Genomic DNA, 13,808 nt, shown 5'->3' on the forward strand with positions numbered 1-13,808 from the left:
TCCAAGTACAAGGGTATTTATTTCACGGGTACAAGAGAGAGACAGCACCTTGTGTGTGTGTGTTTTGGGCTCTTCCCGGTTACTGGTTTGTACATTCAGAGCTTTGGCCGGGCCAGGGGAGGGCAGCGGGTCCTGCTCGGCCCCCCCCCAGCACCGGGGTGGGCGGCTGCCAGCGGGGACCCCCCCTGTGCCCCACGGGAGCCCCGGGGCCCCGTGCGAGCGTGTCTTGAGTGCTGAGGTTGGCTGTGTGCTCCTCCTCCGTGCAGTCTGTGCGGGGCGTCCTCCCTGCCCTCCTCTTCCTCCTCCTCCTCCTCCTCCTCCTCCTCCTCCTCCTCCTCCCCTGCCCGCGGCGGGGCCGGGACCCCCGGCCCTCATTTCCTCGTGTGCAGCGTGTCCTGGAACTTGGTGCTGGTGTAGCGAAGGTGGAAACCCTTCTTGTTGATGGTGTCGTCAGAGTGGAAGCGGATCATCACCGAGTCTCCGGCCGAGTACACCTCCTCGGGGGGCTGCAGGGGGTGAGGGTGGCACCGCTCAGATCCCCGGGCACCCCGAAAAACGGGTGGGAATCTTTGCGCCCGTTTCGGCTGGGAATCGCCACGCCAGACCAAACTCCCCGCGGGGATTTCTCCTCGCCGCTCTGCCTCACCCATCACCCTGCGCCCTCGCTCCTCGCCCCTCCGCCCAGCCCACCCTGTGCCCCCTCGGTGCCAAGCTCACCCCGGAGCCGCAGAAGCGGCCGAGGCGCGGGGCGGTGCCGTCGTAGCCGTCGAAGAGCTCCATGTAGTCGTAGCCGCAGTCGGCCTCCTCCTCGATCTCGAAGGTCTGGAAGATGAGCTCCACGCCGAAGCCCTCCTCGGCCATGATCACCCACTCGCAGTCCGAGCCCCCCGGGTAGTTGTTGTCCCCAAATTGGGCGTGGGAATACAGGTCCTTGGTCTTCACCTCGGCACGCACCTGGCCCCCGCACACTGCGGGAGGAGCAGGGGTTTAGGGGTGCTCAGTCTGTCCCCCCAACCCCAAAACCCAATTTCCCACCCCAAAACACACCTGGGCCCTGCCCACTGCGGGAGGAGCGGGGGTTTAGGGGTGCTCACACTGTCCCCACACCCCAAAACCCAATTTCCCACCCCAAAACACACCTGGGCCCTGCCCACTGCGGGAGGAGCGGGGGTTTAGGGATGCTCAGTCTGTCCCCCCAACCCCAAAACCCAATTTCCCACCCCAAAACACACCTGGGCCCTGCCCACTGCGGGAGGAGCCGGGGTTTAGGGGTGCTCAGTCTGTCCCCACACCCCAAAACCCAATTTCCCAGCCCCACAACACACCTGGCCCCGCATACTTGGGGAGAAGCCGGGGTTTAGGGGTGCTCCTGCTGTCCCCCATACCCCAAACCCAATTTCCCACCCCAAAACACACCTGGCCCTGCACACTGTGGGAGAAGCTGAGGTTTAGGGGCACTCACGCTGTCCCCCAATCCCAAAACCCAGTTTCCCAGCCCCACAACACACCTGGCCCCCTCACACAGTGGGAGAAGCTGAGGTTTAGGGGTGCTCCTGCTGTCCCCCATACCCCAAACCCAATTTCCCCACCCCAAAACACACCTGGCCCCTGCATACTTGGGGAGAAGCTGTGGTTTAGGGGCGTTCAGTCTGTCCCCCTACCCCAAAACCCCATTTCCTAGCCCCATAACACACCTGGCCCCTGCACACTGTGGGACAAGCTGGGGTTTAGGGGCGCTCATGCTTTCCCCCCAACCCCAAAACCCCATTTCCCCACCCCACGACACACCTGGCCCCACACACTGTGGGAGAAGCTGGGGTTTAGGGGCACTCATGTTTTCCCCCAATCCCAAAACCCCACTTCCCCACCCCAGGACACACCTGGCCGAGGTTTAGGGGCACTCACACTGTCTCCCCACCCCAAAAACCCCATTTCCCCACCCCAGAACACACCTGGCCCCACACACTGTGGGACAAGCCGGGCTTTAGGGGCGCTCACTTTGTCCCCCCACCCCAAAACCCCATTTCCCCACCCCACGGCGGTACCCGTGCTGTGAGTGGCCTCAAATCCCTTCTTCTGGATGGAGTTATCAGACACAAACTTGAGGAACATCTTGTTGCCCGAGGAGACGACGGGCTCGGGCTCCTTGGCCCCGCAGAAGCGGCCGAGCGCCGGCGCCTTGGCGTCCTTCCCGTCGAAGATCTCCAGGTGGTCGTAGGTACATTCCTGCTGCGCCTCCACGTCCAGCTCCGAGAAGGTCTGCGGAGCTCCTGGGTGAGGTGGAAGCTCGGCAGAAGGAGACCCCAGCGCCCTCCACCCCCCAAGCAAGCCCTACCAGCTTGATGCGGTGGCCCGGCGTGGTGCTGATGGCCCAGGTGCACTCCTTCTTGCTGGGGTATTTATCGGGCCAGTTGGGGCTGGTGATGCTCCCCGAGGTGGATGTCACCTTGTGGTCACAGCCAGCTGCCGGGAGGGCCAGGAGGGTCACGGAGGGGTGGGAGGGATGTTCCCAAGGGAACGGGGAGCGGGCTGGACCCACCTTCCTTGCAGTCGTGCTTGTTGTCGTGCAGCACGAAGCCGCTGCGGCACTGGCACTCGTAGCTGCCGAAGGAGTTGAGGCACTCGTGCTGGCAGCCGCCGTTGTTCTTGGAACACTCATCCTTGTCTGGGAGAGAGCAGAGGGGATCCCTGAGCGGGTTGGGAAAGTTTGGAATGGTGTAATTCCATCCCCCCAACCCCAGCCACCCCCCAAATTCCTGCTCCCCTCCAGCCAAGCAAGCGCCCCCGGGCAGCAGCAAGCAGCTCCAGCAGCTCCAGCAGCCCCCAGCCCCCGCGGGGATGGGACGGCTCCTCCTCTCCCGTGGGCTCACCCATGGGTGCCACCATTACCTGCTGCCAGGACGGACTGGGGGGGAGGAGGCAGAAAAACACACAGTGACAACCAAAGGTGCGCAAGAAAGACCAGGACGCGGGAGTCCCTCTTTACTCATCGATAGGAAATGTCACAGACACGGTAAAAATTGAGGAGGGGGGAGAGGAAAAATAAAAACCAAAAAAAAAAAGAACAAACAAGGTCAGCTGGTCAATGACAAAACCAAGGGGGTGGGGTGCTTAGAACCAAAAAAAAAAAAAAAAAAAAAAAGGAAAAAAATATTTAAAAAATTATAAAAATAAGGTCAACAACCAGTTCTGTCAAGCAAAAGGCTGCCGGGGCCGGCAGCACGGCTCGGCTCGGCTCGGTCCCACCGTGCTCCCGCACGGCTCCGGGGCCGCGGCGTTCCTGAGAAAGACGGAGAGGACGGAGAGGCTCAGGAGGGGCCCCGCGGCCGCTTCTGCATGCGGAACTTCAGGCCGGGCGGGCGAGATTTCGGGGGCTGCAGCTGCTGCTTCTTCTCTGCGAAGAGAGAGGGAGAGAAAAGGGGGGGAGCGCTGGGGGGAGCGGGGGGCGGCGGGGCCGGGGGCGGCGGGGCCATGCGGAGCGGCAGCCGGGGGGAAGCAGCAGCGAGGGGACCCCCGGGGAGCCCCTCCGCGGCCGGGGCGAGCGGCTCTGCGAGGAGGAGGAGGAGGAGGAGGAGGAAGAGCAGGGGGCACGAGGCTGGCTCCGGGAGGATGAGGGTGGGCTTTGGGTGGCTTCCTAGGGGTGTCGGAGCGGCGGTGGAGGGGTTTGGCGTCACCCCGAGCTGGCCGGATTGACCCCGCAGCGCTGCCCGAGCTCCCCAGCGCCGGTCAGCTCCTCCCCGAGCCCCCCCAAAAGACCCCTCCAGGTCCCATCGCTGCCCCTCGCTCGCCCTGCCCGCGGGGCGGTGTTTTGGGGAGGGAAGGCAGCAGCAAGCCGGCACCGGAGCCCCAGCGTCCCGCTCCGAGCTCCCAGCGATGCTGGAGAACAGCCGGGATCCCTCCTGGAGCCAGGGCGAGGGGGTCCTGCCCCGGCCCCCTCGACCCCCGGCCGCCTCTCAAGCCGAGGCTGTAACCTGGCGTCTCCTCGGCCTGAGGGAGGAGGAAGCGAGGCGGAAAGGCCCTTTTGGGGGTCGGGAAGGGGCTTCTGGGCTCGGAGCAGCTCCAGCGCCGCGGGGGGAGCTGGCGGGACGGAGGGACAAGAGCAGGAGAGAGTTGGCAGCGGAAAGAAGCCCGGCGGCTCGGCGTCTTTTCAGCAATCCTTTATTCCAACCGGCTTGCTCGCCCGCCGCCACCCGGCACCTGCCGTGCGCTCACCATTCTCCCCCGAGGGCATCCGACGGCTCCGGGCTGCTCAGCGCCCCGCAGCCCCCCGGCAGCGCCTCTCCCCCCGCTGCGGACCCCCCAGCGCCGGGCGGGGCTCGGCCGAGGGCCGCGGGACGTACCTGGATGCCGACACCGTGGCGGATTCCCGGGCGGAATGCGCATCCTTAACGCGCGAGCCGACGGAGCCCCGGGCCGCCAGGAGGAGGAGGAGGAGGAGGAGGAGAAGGAGGAGGAGGAGGAGGAGGAAGGGGTCACGTCTTCAGCGGGGAAAAACGGGCGCCCAGACGGCCGGGCTGCCCGAGGCACCGAGGGACGGGGCTCGTCCGGAGCGCGGGGACCCTCCGCGGCCAAAAAGGGGCCGCACGGCAGAGGCTTTGCCCGGGGAGCAACCCCGGAGGGACCAGAGGAGGGACCCCGCTGTGGCCAAGTCCTCCAGGGTGCTCCTGCTGCCGGGAAAACCCGAGACCTGAGCGGGGGAAGGCGGAGGAGAGGGTTTGGTGGTCTATTGTCAGCGCACATCCCGGCGGGGTGAGGAAAAAGAGGGAAAAGGGGACCGGGAAGGAGCCCGAAGTGCTCCGGGGGGGACTCACCCGGCTGCCCCGTGGTCCCGTTCGGCCGCCGGGCTTCCCCGAGGAATCGCTTTGTGGAGGGTGCCGGCTCCCGACGGCTGGGCCCCCTGGGCCGCCCTACTCGCCTTGGTTTTAATTAAACAGATAAAGCAAAGACACTCGATGCCCGGCCCGCGGGGCTCTGCGGCTCCGGGAGATCCCCGGCGCCTCCGGGGGACGCCGCTCCCGCAGCCGGGCGGCTCAAAAGCGGCCAGCGGGAGGCTCACGGTGGGTGCTGCGGGTCTCTCACAGCTGGCATCGTGTCCAGGGCACTGTGCCACGCCCGGTGGCAGCCCCCAGCCCGGGGCCGGCCCCGGCTGCATCCAGCGTTGCGCTCCGTGTCCCCATCCCTCCCCACAAAACCCATCCCAAGGCGACGCGGGCTCCTGGCGGGGTGGCCCGGGAGAGGAGAGCGGACAGGGAGAGAGGCAGGGGATGGTTTTTTTGGGAGGAGGGATCGCCCCGCGGAGCGCCCCGCCCGGGAAGCGGAGGGAGCCGGCGGCCGTGCAGCGGAGCGGGGAGCAGCAGCAGCGGAGCGGGGTGTCACCGTCCCCCCACCCCGGGAACGCCACCCGAGGGGTGCAGCACCCGGGGCCGAGCACATCCCTGTCCCCCAGCAGGAGCCCAGCATCCCCACGCCATTTGGGGAGCCCCTGAGAGCACCCCTAGAGCTGAAGTAGGAGCCGATTGTTCCCCAAAAGAGGAGAAAACCCCCCAAAAATTCGCTGCCAGCCAGGCTGCCTGTGGCTGGAGGGTTTTGGCACCGGGGGCTGCACCCCCGGCGTGGGCGAGGGAAGCGTTAGCGGCGGTTTGGGGGTGCAGGGGGGGCTGGCTGGGTGAGCGAGGCCGGGGGACGCCCACGCCGGGGCCGGGCAGCTGTACCTGAGAAAAAATGGGCTTTGAAGCCCTTTTTGGAGACGGTGTTGTCGGACTTGAACTCGATCCTCATGTTGTTGTACTGGGAGGTGATGACGTCGGGCTTCTCGGCGCCGCAGAACTTCCCGTGCAGCTTGGAGTCGGCCGTGAGCCCGCTGCGCACCTCCACGAAGTCGTATTTGCACACCTGGGCAGGTGACACGGGGCTGGGGACACGGCGGTGCCACCCCGGGGTGGGGTTTGGGGCTGGGGAATGGGGTTTTGGGGCTGGGAAATGGGGTTTTGGGGCTGGGGAATGGGGTTTTGGGGCTGGGGAATGGGGTTTTGGCGTTGGGAAATGGGGTTTTGGGGCTGGGAAATGGGGTTTTGGGGCTGGGGACACGGCGGTGCCACCCTGGGGGTGGGTTTGGGGCTGGGGAATGGGGTTTTGGGGCTGGGGAATGGGGTTTTGGGGCTGGGGAATGGGGTTTTGGGGCTGGGAAATGGGGTTTTGGGGCTGGGGAATGGGGTTTTGGGGCTGGGGAATGGGGTTTTGGGGCTGGGGAATGGGGTTTTGGCGTTGGGAAATGGGGTTTTGGGGCTGGGGACACGGCGGTGCCACCCCGGGGGGTGTTTTGGGACTGGGAAATGGGGTTTTGGGGCTAGGAAATGGGGTTTTGGGGCTGGGGAATGGGGTTTTGGGGCTGGGAAATGGGGTTTTGGGGCTAGGAAATGGGGTTTTGGGGCTGGGGAATGGGGTTTTGGGGCTGGGAAATGGGGTTTTGGGGCTGGGGAATGGGGTTTTGGGGATGGGAAATGGGGTTTTGGGGCTGGGAAATGGAGTTTTGGGGCTGGGGAATGGGGTTTTGGGGCTGGGAAATGGGGTTTTGGGGCTGGGAAATGGGGTTTTGGGGCTGGGGAATGGGGTTTGGGGGATGGGAAATGGGGTTTTGGGGCTGGGAAATGGGGTTTTGGGGCTGGGGAATGGGGTTTTGGGGCTGGGGAATGGGGTTTTGGCGTTGGGAAATGGGGTTTTGGGGCTGGGAAATGGGGTTTTGGGGCTGGGGACACGGCGGTGCCACCCTGGGGGTGGGTTTGGGGCTGGGGAATGGGGTTTTGGGGCTGGGGAATGGGGTTTTGGGGCTGGGGAATGGGGTTTTGGGGCTGGGAAATGGGGTTTTGGGGCTGGGGAATGGGGTTTTGGGGCTGGGGAATGGGGTTTTGGGGCTGGGGAATGGGGTTTTGGGGATGGGAAATGGGGTTTTGGGGCTGGGGAATGGGGTTTTGGGGCTGGGAAATGGGGTTTTGGGGCTGGGGAATGGGGTTTTGGGGCTGGGGAATGGGGTTTTGGGGTTGGGAAATGGGGTTTTGGGGCTGGGGACACGGCGGTGCCACCCCGGGGGGGTGTTTTGGGGCTGGGAAATGGGGTTTTGGGGCTAGGAAATGGGGTTTTGGGGCTGGGGAATGGGGTCTTGGGGTTGGGAAATGGGGTTTTGGGGCTGGGAAATGGGGTTTTGGGGCTGGGAAATGGGGTTTTGGGGCTGGGAAATGGGGTTTTGGGGCTGGGAAATGGGGTTTTGGGGCTGGGGAATGGGGTTTTGGGGCTGGGAAATGGGGTTTGGGGGCTGGGAAATGGGGTTTTGGGGCTGGGGACACGGCGGTGCCACCCCGGGGTGGGGTTTGGGGCTGGGGAAATGGGGTTTTGGGGATGGGAAATGGGGTTTTGGGGCTGGGAAATGGGGTTTTGGGGCTGGGGAATGGGGTTTTGGGGATGGGAAATGGGGTTTTGGGGCTGGGAAATGGGGTTTGGGGCTGGGAAATGGGGTTTTGGGGATGGGAAATGGGGTTTTGGGGCTGGGGAATGGGGTTTTGGGGCTGGGGAATGGGGTTTTGGGGTTGGGAAATGGGGTTTTGGGGCTGGGGACACGGCGATGCCACCCCGGGGTGGGGTTTGGGGCTGGGGAATGGGGTTTTGGGGCTGGGGAAATGGGGTTTTGGGGCTGGGGAATGGGGTTTTGGGGCTGGGGAATGGGGTTTTGGGGCTGGGGACACGGCGGTGCCACCCTGGGGTTGGGTTTGGGGCTGGGGAATGGGGTTTTGGGGTTGGGAAATGGGGTTTTGGGGCTGGGAAATGGGGTTTTGGGGCTGGGAAATGGGGTTTTGGGGATGGGAAATGGGGTTTTGGGGCTGGGAAATGGGGTTTTGGGGTTGGGAAATGGGGTTTTGGGGCTGGGAAATGGGGTTTTGGGGCTGGGGAATGGGGTTTTGGGGCTGGGGAATGGGGTTTTGGGGCTGGGAAATGGGGTTTTGGGGCTGGGAAATGGGGTTTTGGGGATGGGAAATGGGGTTTTGGGGCTGGGAAATGGGGTTTTGGGGTTGGGAAATGGGGTTTTGGGGCTGGGAAATGGGGTTTGGGGGCTGGGAAATGGGGTTTTGGGGCTGGGGACACGGCGGTACCACCCTGGGAGGCACCGGCGGCATCGGGGGCGGCATGGCGGCGCAGAGGGACGCTGCCCCCCCAGACTCACATCGTTGCCCTCGGTCTCGAAGAAATCGAACTGGAGGGAGATGCGGTACTGGGTGGGGGCCACCAGCTGCCAGATGCAGTTCTTGTTGGGGGGATACTCCTTGGGCCAGCCCGGGCTGGTGATGGAGCCGTTGAGCTTGGTGAGGAAACCTCCGCAGGCGGCTGCAGGGCGGCACCACGCAGCGCCCGTCACCTCCGCGGGGTCGCGGCGAGGGGCGCGCCGAGGGGATTTTTGGGGTGGGGGGGTGGTCTCGGGGGGGACGCTCACCCTCGCAGCGGCGCTTGTCGGCCGCCAGCTCGTAGCCGGGGTCGCAGGCACACTTGTAGCTGCCCAGGGTGTTGACGCAGCGCTGCTCGCAGCCGCCGTTGTTGGGCCGGGAGCACTCGTCCATCTCTGGGCAAGGCAGGGGGTTGTGAGCGGCCAGGGGGCTGCGAACCCCCCCAGAGACCCCCCGGAGCACCCCAAAAAAACCTTTGAAGAAGTTGACGGCGAAGCCGGCCTTGTTGATGGAGCCGTCGGAGACGAATTTCATCCAGAGCTTGTTGGAGGTGCTCTTGATGTCGTCGGGTTTGTCGTAGCCGCAGTAGCGGCCGATGAGGCTGCTCGAGTCGCTGCTGCCGTCGCGGATCTCCAGGTAGTCGTAGGCGCAGCTGTCGTGGCGCTCAATCTGGCGGGGGGAACAACAGACAACCCCCAGTAATTAAGATAAATCGGCTGGTCAATAATCTCCATTAAAAAACCCATTTTTTATATCTTAGCTCGCTACGTGTTGACCTGTTTAGCCCCCAATAATTAACATAAGAAGGCTGGTCAATAATCGTTATTAAAAAACCCATTGTTTTTTATATCTCAGTTTGTTAGATGTTGACCTGTTCAGCCCCCAATAATTAATAGAAGAAGGCTGGTCAATAATCGTTATTAAACACCCCATTTTTTATATCTTAGCTCGCTACGTGTTCACCTGATTAGCCCCCAATAATTAATATAAATAGGCTGGTCAATAATTGTTATTAAAAACCCATTGTTCTTTTATATCTTAGTTTGCTATGTGTTGACCTGATTATCCTCCAATAATTAATATAAGAAGGCTGGTCAATAGTCGTTATTAAAAACCCATTGTTCTTCTATATCTCAATTCGTTACATGTTGACCTGATCGGTTCTTTAATTAAAACTCCATCACCGTTGGCTAATGAGGAAACCACCCTTGGCTTAAACAAGCTGCACGCGCGCGCAGCGAGCGAAGACAAGAATTGTTCCTCGTTCTTCCCTCGGATTTTCTCCCAACATTTCCCCAGAACGAAGCCTGGAAAATTCGAGTTTCTCTCTACGCTCGGAGACCTTTTCCCACTGAACCGGGGGTGGTTCCATCCCAGCACCCCCAAACCCTTCCCCGCCCCACAGAACCGGGGGTGGTTCCATCCCAGCACCCCCAAACCCTTCCCACCCTACCGAACCAGGGGTGGTTCCATCCCAGCACCCCCAAACCCTTCCCTGCCCCACAGAACCAGGGGTGGTTCCATCCCAGCACCCCCAAACCCTTCCCATCCTACCGAACCAGGGGTGGTTCCATCCCAGCACCCCCAAACCCTCCCTGCCCCACAGAACCAGGGGTGGTTCCATCCCAGCACCCCCAAACCCTCCCTACCCCACACAACCGGGGGTGGTTCCATCCCAGCACCCCCAAACCCTTCCTGCCCCACAGAACCGGGGGTGGTTCCATCCCAGCACCCCCAAACCCTTCCCTGCCCCACAGAACCGGGGGTGGTTCCATCCCAGCACCCCCAAACCCTTCCTGCCCCACAGAACCGGGGGTGGTTCCATCCCAGCACCCCCAAACCCTTTCTGCCCCACACAACCAGGGGTGGTTCCATCCCAGCACCCCCGAACCCTTCCCACCCCACAGAACCGGGGGTGGTTCCATCCCAGCACCCCCAAACCCTTCCCCGCCCCTGTCGCGTGGGGAAACTGAGGCACGGCATGAGGAGACGACCCCTCCCCATTCTCGGCGGAGGACTCGGACCCACCTCGAAGGACTGGAAGGTCAGTCCCACGTGGTAGCCCTCGGACACGGTGATTCTCCACACGCACACCTTGCTGGGCCGATAGTCGTCGGGGTAGTTGGGCGACTGGATGTGCCCGTTGTCCTTCCTGACGTCCCCCCCGCAGATGGCTGGAAGGGAGGGGAGCACCCTGAGCCCCCCGAGCCCCCCGGCACCCCCCGAGCCCCCCGGATCCCCCCTTACCTTCGTAGACGGCGAAGAAACCTTTGCCCACCCAGTTGCTGCTGCTGCGGAACTCCACCCAGAGGCGGCTGTCGGTGGAGATGATGGGCTCGGGCAGCTTGTTCCCGCAGAACCTGCCTGGGGAGGAAGGCGGGCTGGGGCTGCCGTGCTGGAGCCTCCTCTTCCTCACCGCCGCCTCCTCCTGCTCGCCGCCGCCTCCTCTTGCTCACCGTTATCTCCTCTTCCTCACCGCTATCTCCTCTTCCTCACCATTATCTCCTCTTCCTCACCGTTATCTCCTCTTCCTCACCATTATCTCCTCTTCCTCACCATTATCTCCTCTTCCCCACTGCCACCTCCTCTTCCTCATCATCTGCTCTTCCCCACTTCCACCTCCTCTTCCTCACCGTTATCTCCTCTTCCTCACTGCCATCTCCTCTTCCTCACCATTATCTCCTCTTGCTCACTGTTATCTCCTCTTCCTTGCTCCTATCTCCTCTTCCTCACCGCCGCCTCCTCTTCCTCACCGTTATCTCCTCTTCCTCACCGTTATCTCCTCTTCCTCACTGTTATCTCCTCTTCCTCACCGTTATCTCCTCTTCCTCACCGTTATCTCCTCTTCCCCACTGCCACCTCCTTTTCCCTACTGCCACCTCCTCTTCCTCACCACCACCTCCTCTTCCTCACCGCCACCTCCTCTTCATCACCGCTATCTCTTCTTCCTCACTGCCACCTCCTTCACCGCTATCTCCTCTTCCTCACTGTTATCTCCTCTTCCTCACTGCCACCTCCTTTTCTGCACCGTTATCTCCTCTTCCTCACTGCCATCTCCTCTTCCTCACCATCTCGTCTTTCTCACTGCCACCTCCTTTTCCCTACTGTCATCTCCTCTTCATCACTGCTATCTCCTCTTCCTCACTGCCACATCCTCTTCCTCACTGCTATCTCCTTTTCCTCACCATTATCTCCTCTTCCTCACCATCTCCTCTTCCTCACCGCCTCCTCTTGCTCACTGTTATTTCCTCTTCCTCACCGCTATCTCCTCTTCCTCACTGCCACCTCCTCTTCTTCACCGCTATCTCCTCTTCCTCACTTCCACCTCCTCTTCCTCACTTCCACCTCCTCTTGGTCACCTCCACTTCCTCCTGGTGCCCCGCTCCCCTTTCCAGCCTAAAGCCAAAGGCTTCTCCCTGCTCCCCTCCGGCTTTTCCGGCTGTTTCACTCCCACTGGTGATTCCAGGGGACTTGGGAATCCTGGGATTTGGGGAACATCAGCTCGTGGGGACGGGACTGGGATCCCGGAATCTCCCTGGGGAGCACCCAGCTCGTGGGGATGGGACTGGGATCCTGGAATCTCCCTGGGGAGCACCACAAGGATGGGACTGGGATCCTGGAATCTCCCTGGGGAACATCACAGGGATGGGACTGGGATCCTGGAATCTTCCTGGGGAGCACCACAGTGACAGGACTGGGATCCTGGAATGTTCCTGGGGAGCACCACAAAGATGGGACTGGGATCCTGGAATCTCCCTGGGGAGCACCACAAGGATGGGACTGGGATCCTGGAATCTCCCTGGGGAACATCACAGGGATGGGACTGGGAACTGGAATCTCCCTGGGGAACATCACAGGGACGGGAATGGGATCCTGGAGTCTCCCTGGAGAACATCCAGCTCCTCAGGGTGGGACTGGGATCCTGGAATCTCCCTGGGGAACACCACAGGGATGGGACTGGGATCCTGGAGTCTCCTGGGGGAACATCACAGGGACGAGACTGGGATCCTGGAATCTCCCTGGGGAACACCAAAGGGATGGGACTGGGATCCTGGAGTCTCCTGGGGGAACATCACAGGGATGGGACTGGGATCCTGGAATCTCCCTGGAGAACACCCAGCTCCTCGGGGTGGGACTGGGATCCTGGAGTCTCCCGGGGGAACATCACAGGGACGAGACTGGGATCCTGGAATCTCCCTGGGGAACACCCAGCTCCTCAGGGTGGGACTGGGATCCTGGAATCTCCCTGGAGAACACCCAGCTCCTCAGGGTGGGACTGTGATCCTGGAGTCTCCCCGGGGAACACCCAGCTCCTCGGGGTGGCACCAGGACCCCGGCACTCCCCGAGGAGAGTTGTGCCAGCCGGCCGGATCCCCCAGCCTGCTCTCACTGCTGGGGGCTAAACTGGGAGCTCCATCCACCTCCACAACCCCTCTGGGGGGGTCCTTCCCCCCTCCCCAGGATTTTGGGACAGCAGGAGAGGGGCAGAGGGGATCCCCCGGCCCCGCTGCCGGCCCCGGGGCGGCCCCGGCGGGCGGGAGGAGCGGGCGGGAGGCCCGCGGTTGTTACCTCGCAGCGTGGCCTTTCTCCAGAACCCGTCTCTCACCTCCACGTAGTCGTACCAGCACAGCCGGCTTCGGTAGAGGTCCAGGGTGGTGAAATTCAGGATGATCTGAGGGCGGCAGGAGCGGGAAGAGCGTGGGGTGAGATCCCCCCGCGCCCCATCTGCCGGGGAGCCCAGACCTGCTCTGCCCCGAGCATCCCACCCCACAGCGGGGTGATGGTACCCCGGACACCCCAAAACAGGGCTGGGAGGGTGCTGGGACACCCCAAAACCGGGCTGGGAGAATGCTGGGACACCCCAAAACAGGGCTGGGAGGGTGCTGGGACACCCCAAAACCGGGCTGGGAGAATGCTGGGACACCCCAAAACAGGGCTGGGACCTGGGAAACCCCAAAACAGGGCTGGGAGGGTGCAGGGACACCCCAAAACAGGGCAGGGAGGGTGCTGGGACCTGGGACACCCCAAAACAGGGCTGGGAGGGTGCAGGGACACCCCAAAACAGGGCTGGGAGGATGCTGGGACCTGGGACACCCCAAAACAGGGCTGGAAGGGTGCTGGGAACCGGGACACCCCAAAACAGGGATGGGAGGATGCTGGGACACCCCAAAACAGGGCTGGGAGGATGCTGGGACACCCCAGAACAGGGCTGGGGGGGTTCTGGGACCCGGGACACCCCAAAACAGGGCTGGGAGGATGCTGGGACACCCCAAAACAGGGCAGGGAGGATGATGGGACCTGGGAAACCCCCAAAACAGGGCTGGGAGGGTGCTGGGACACCCCAAAACAGGGCTGGGAGGGTGCTAGGACCTGGGAAACCCCAAAAACAGGGCTGGGAGGGTGCTGGGACACCCCAAAAACAGGCCTGGGGGGATGTTGGGACACCCCAAAACAGGGCTGGGAGGGTGCTGGGACCCGGGACACCCCAAAACAGGGCTGGGAGGGTGCTGGGACACCCCAAAACAGGGCTGGGAGGATGCTGGGACACCCCAGAACAGGGCTGGGGGGGTTCTGGGACCCGGGACACCCCAAAACAGG

The 13,808-nt window shown here is 62.7% G+C and overlaps 1 protein-coding gene across 2 annotated transcripts in view; it reads right to left on the bottom strand.

The window, feature by feature from the left end:
- Positions 1 to 13,808, bottom strand: part of BMP1 (bone morphogenetic protein 1) — a 35,438-nt gene continuing 21,630 nt past the window's right edge. The window contains exons 9-20 of one of the 2 annotated variants that reach the window (XM_077789255.1): positions 12,780 to 12,882; positions 10,458 to 10,574; positions 10,239 to 10,384; positions 8,684 to 8,879; positions 8,480 to 8,605; positions 8,213 to 8,373; positions 5,712 to 5,892; positions 2,540 to 2,665; positions 2,336 to 2,463; positions 2,046 to 2,259; positions 718 to 968; positions 1 to 506 (exon numbers count right to left, since the gene is read on the bottom strand). In XM_077789255.1, the coding sequence (XP_077645381.1) occupies positions 372 to 506; positions 718 to 968; positions 2,046 to 2,259; positions 2,336 to 2,463; positions 2,540 to 2,665; positions 5,712 to 5,892; positions 8,213 to 8,373; positions 8,480 to 8,605; positions 8,684 to 8,879; positions 10,239 to 10,384; positions 10,458 to 10,574; positions 12,780 to 12,882 (1,884 nt within the window). In that variant the 3' untranslated portion in view covers positions 1 to 371. Of the gene's footprint in view, positions 507 to 717; positions 969 to 2,045; positions 2,260 to 2,335; positions 2,464 to 2,539; positions 2,666 to 3,121; positions 3,395 to 5,711; positions 5,893 to 8,212; positions 8,374 to 8,479; positions 8,606 to 8,683; positions 8,880 to 10,238; positions 10,385 to 10,457; positions 10,575 to 12,779; positions 12,883 to 13,808 lie in introns of those variants that run through there. The other variant, XM_077789256.1, reaches the window with a different exon arrangement.

This window comes from Lonchura striata, chromosome 32 (assembly GCF_046129695.1).
Source record: "Lonchura striata isolate bLonStr1 chromosome 32, bLonStr1.mat, whole genome shotgun sequence".
NCBI lineage: Eukaryota > Metazoa > Chordata > Aves > Passeriformes > Estrildidae > Lonchura > Lonchura striata.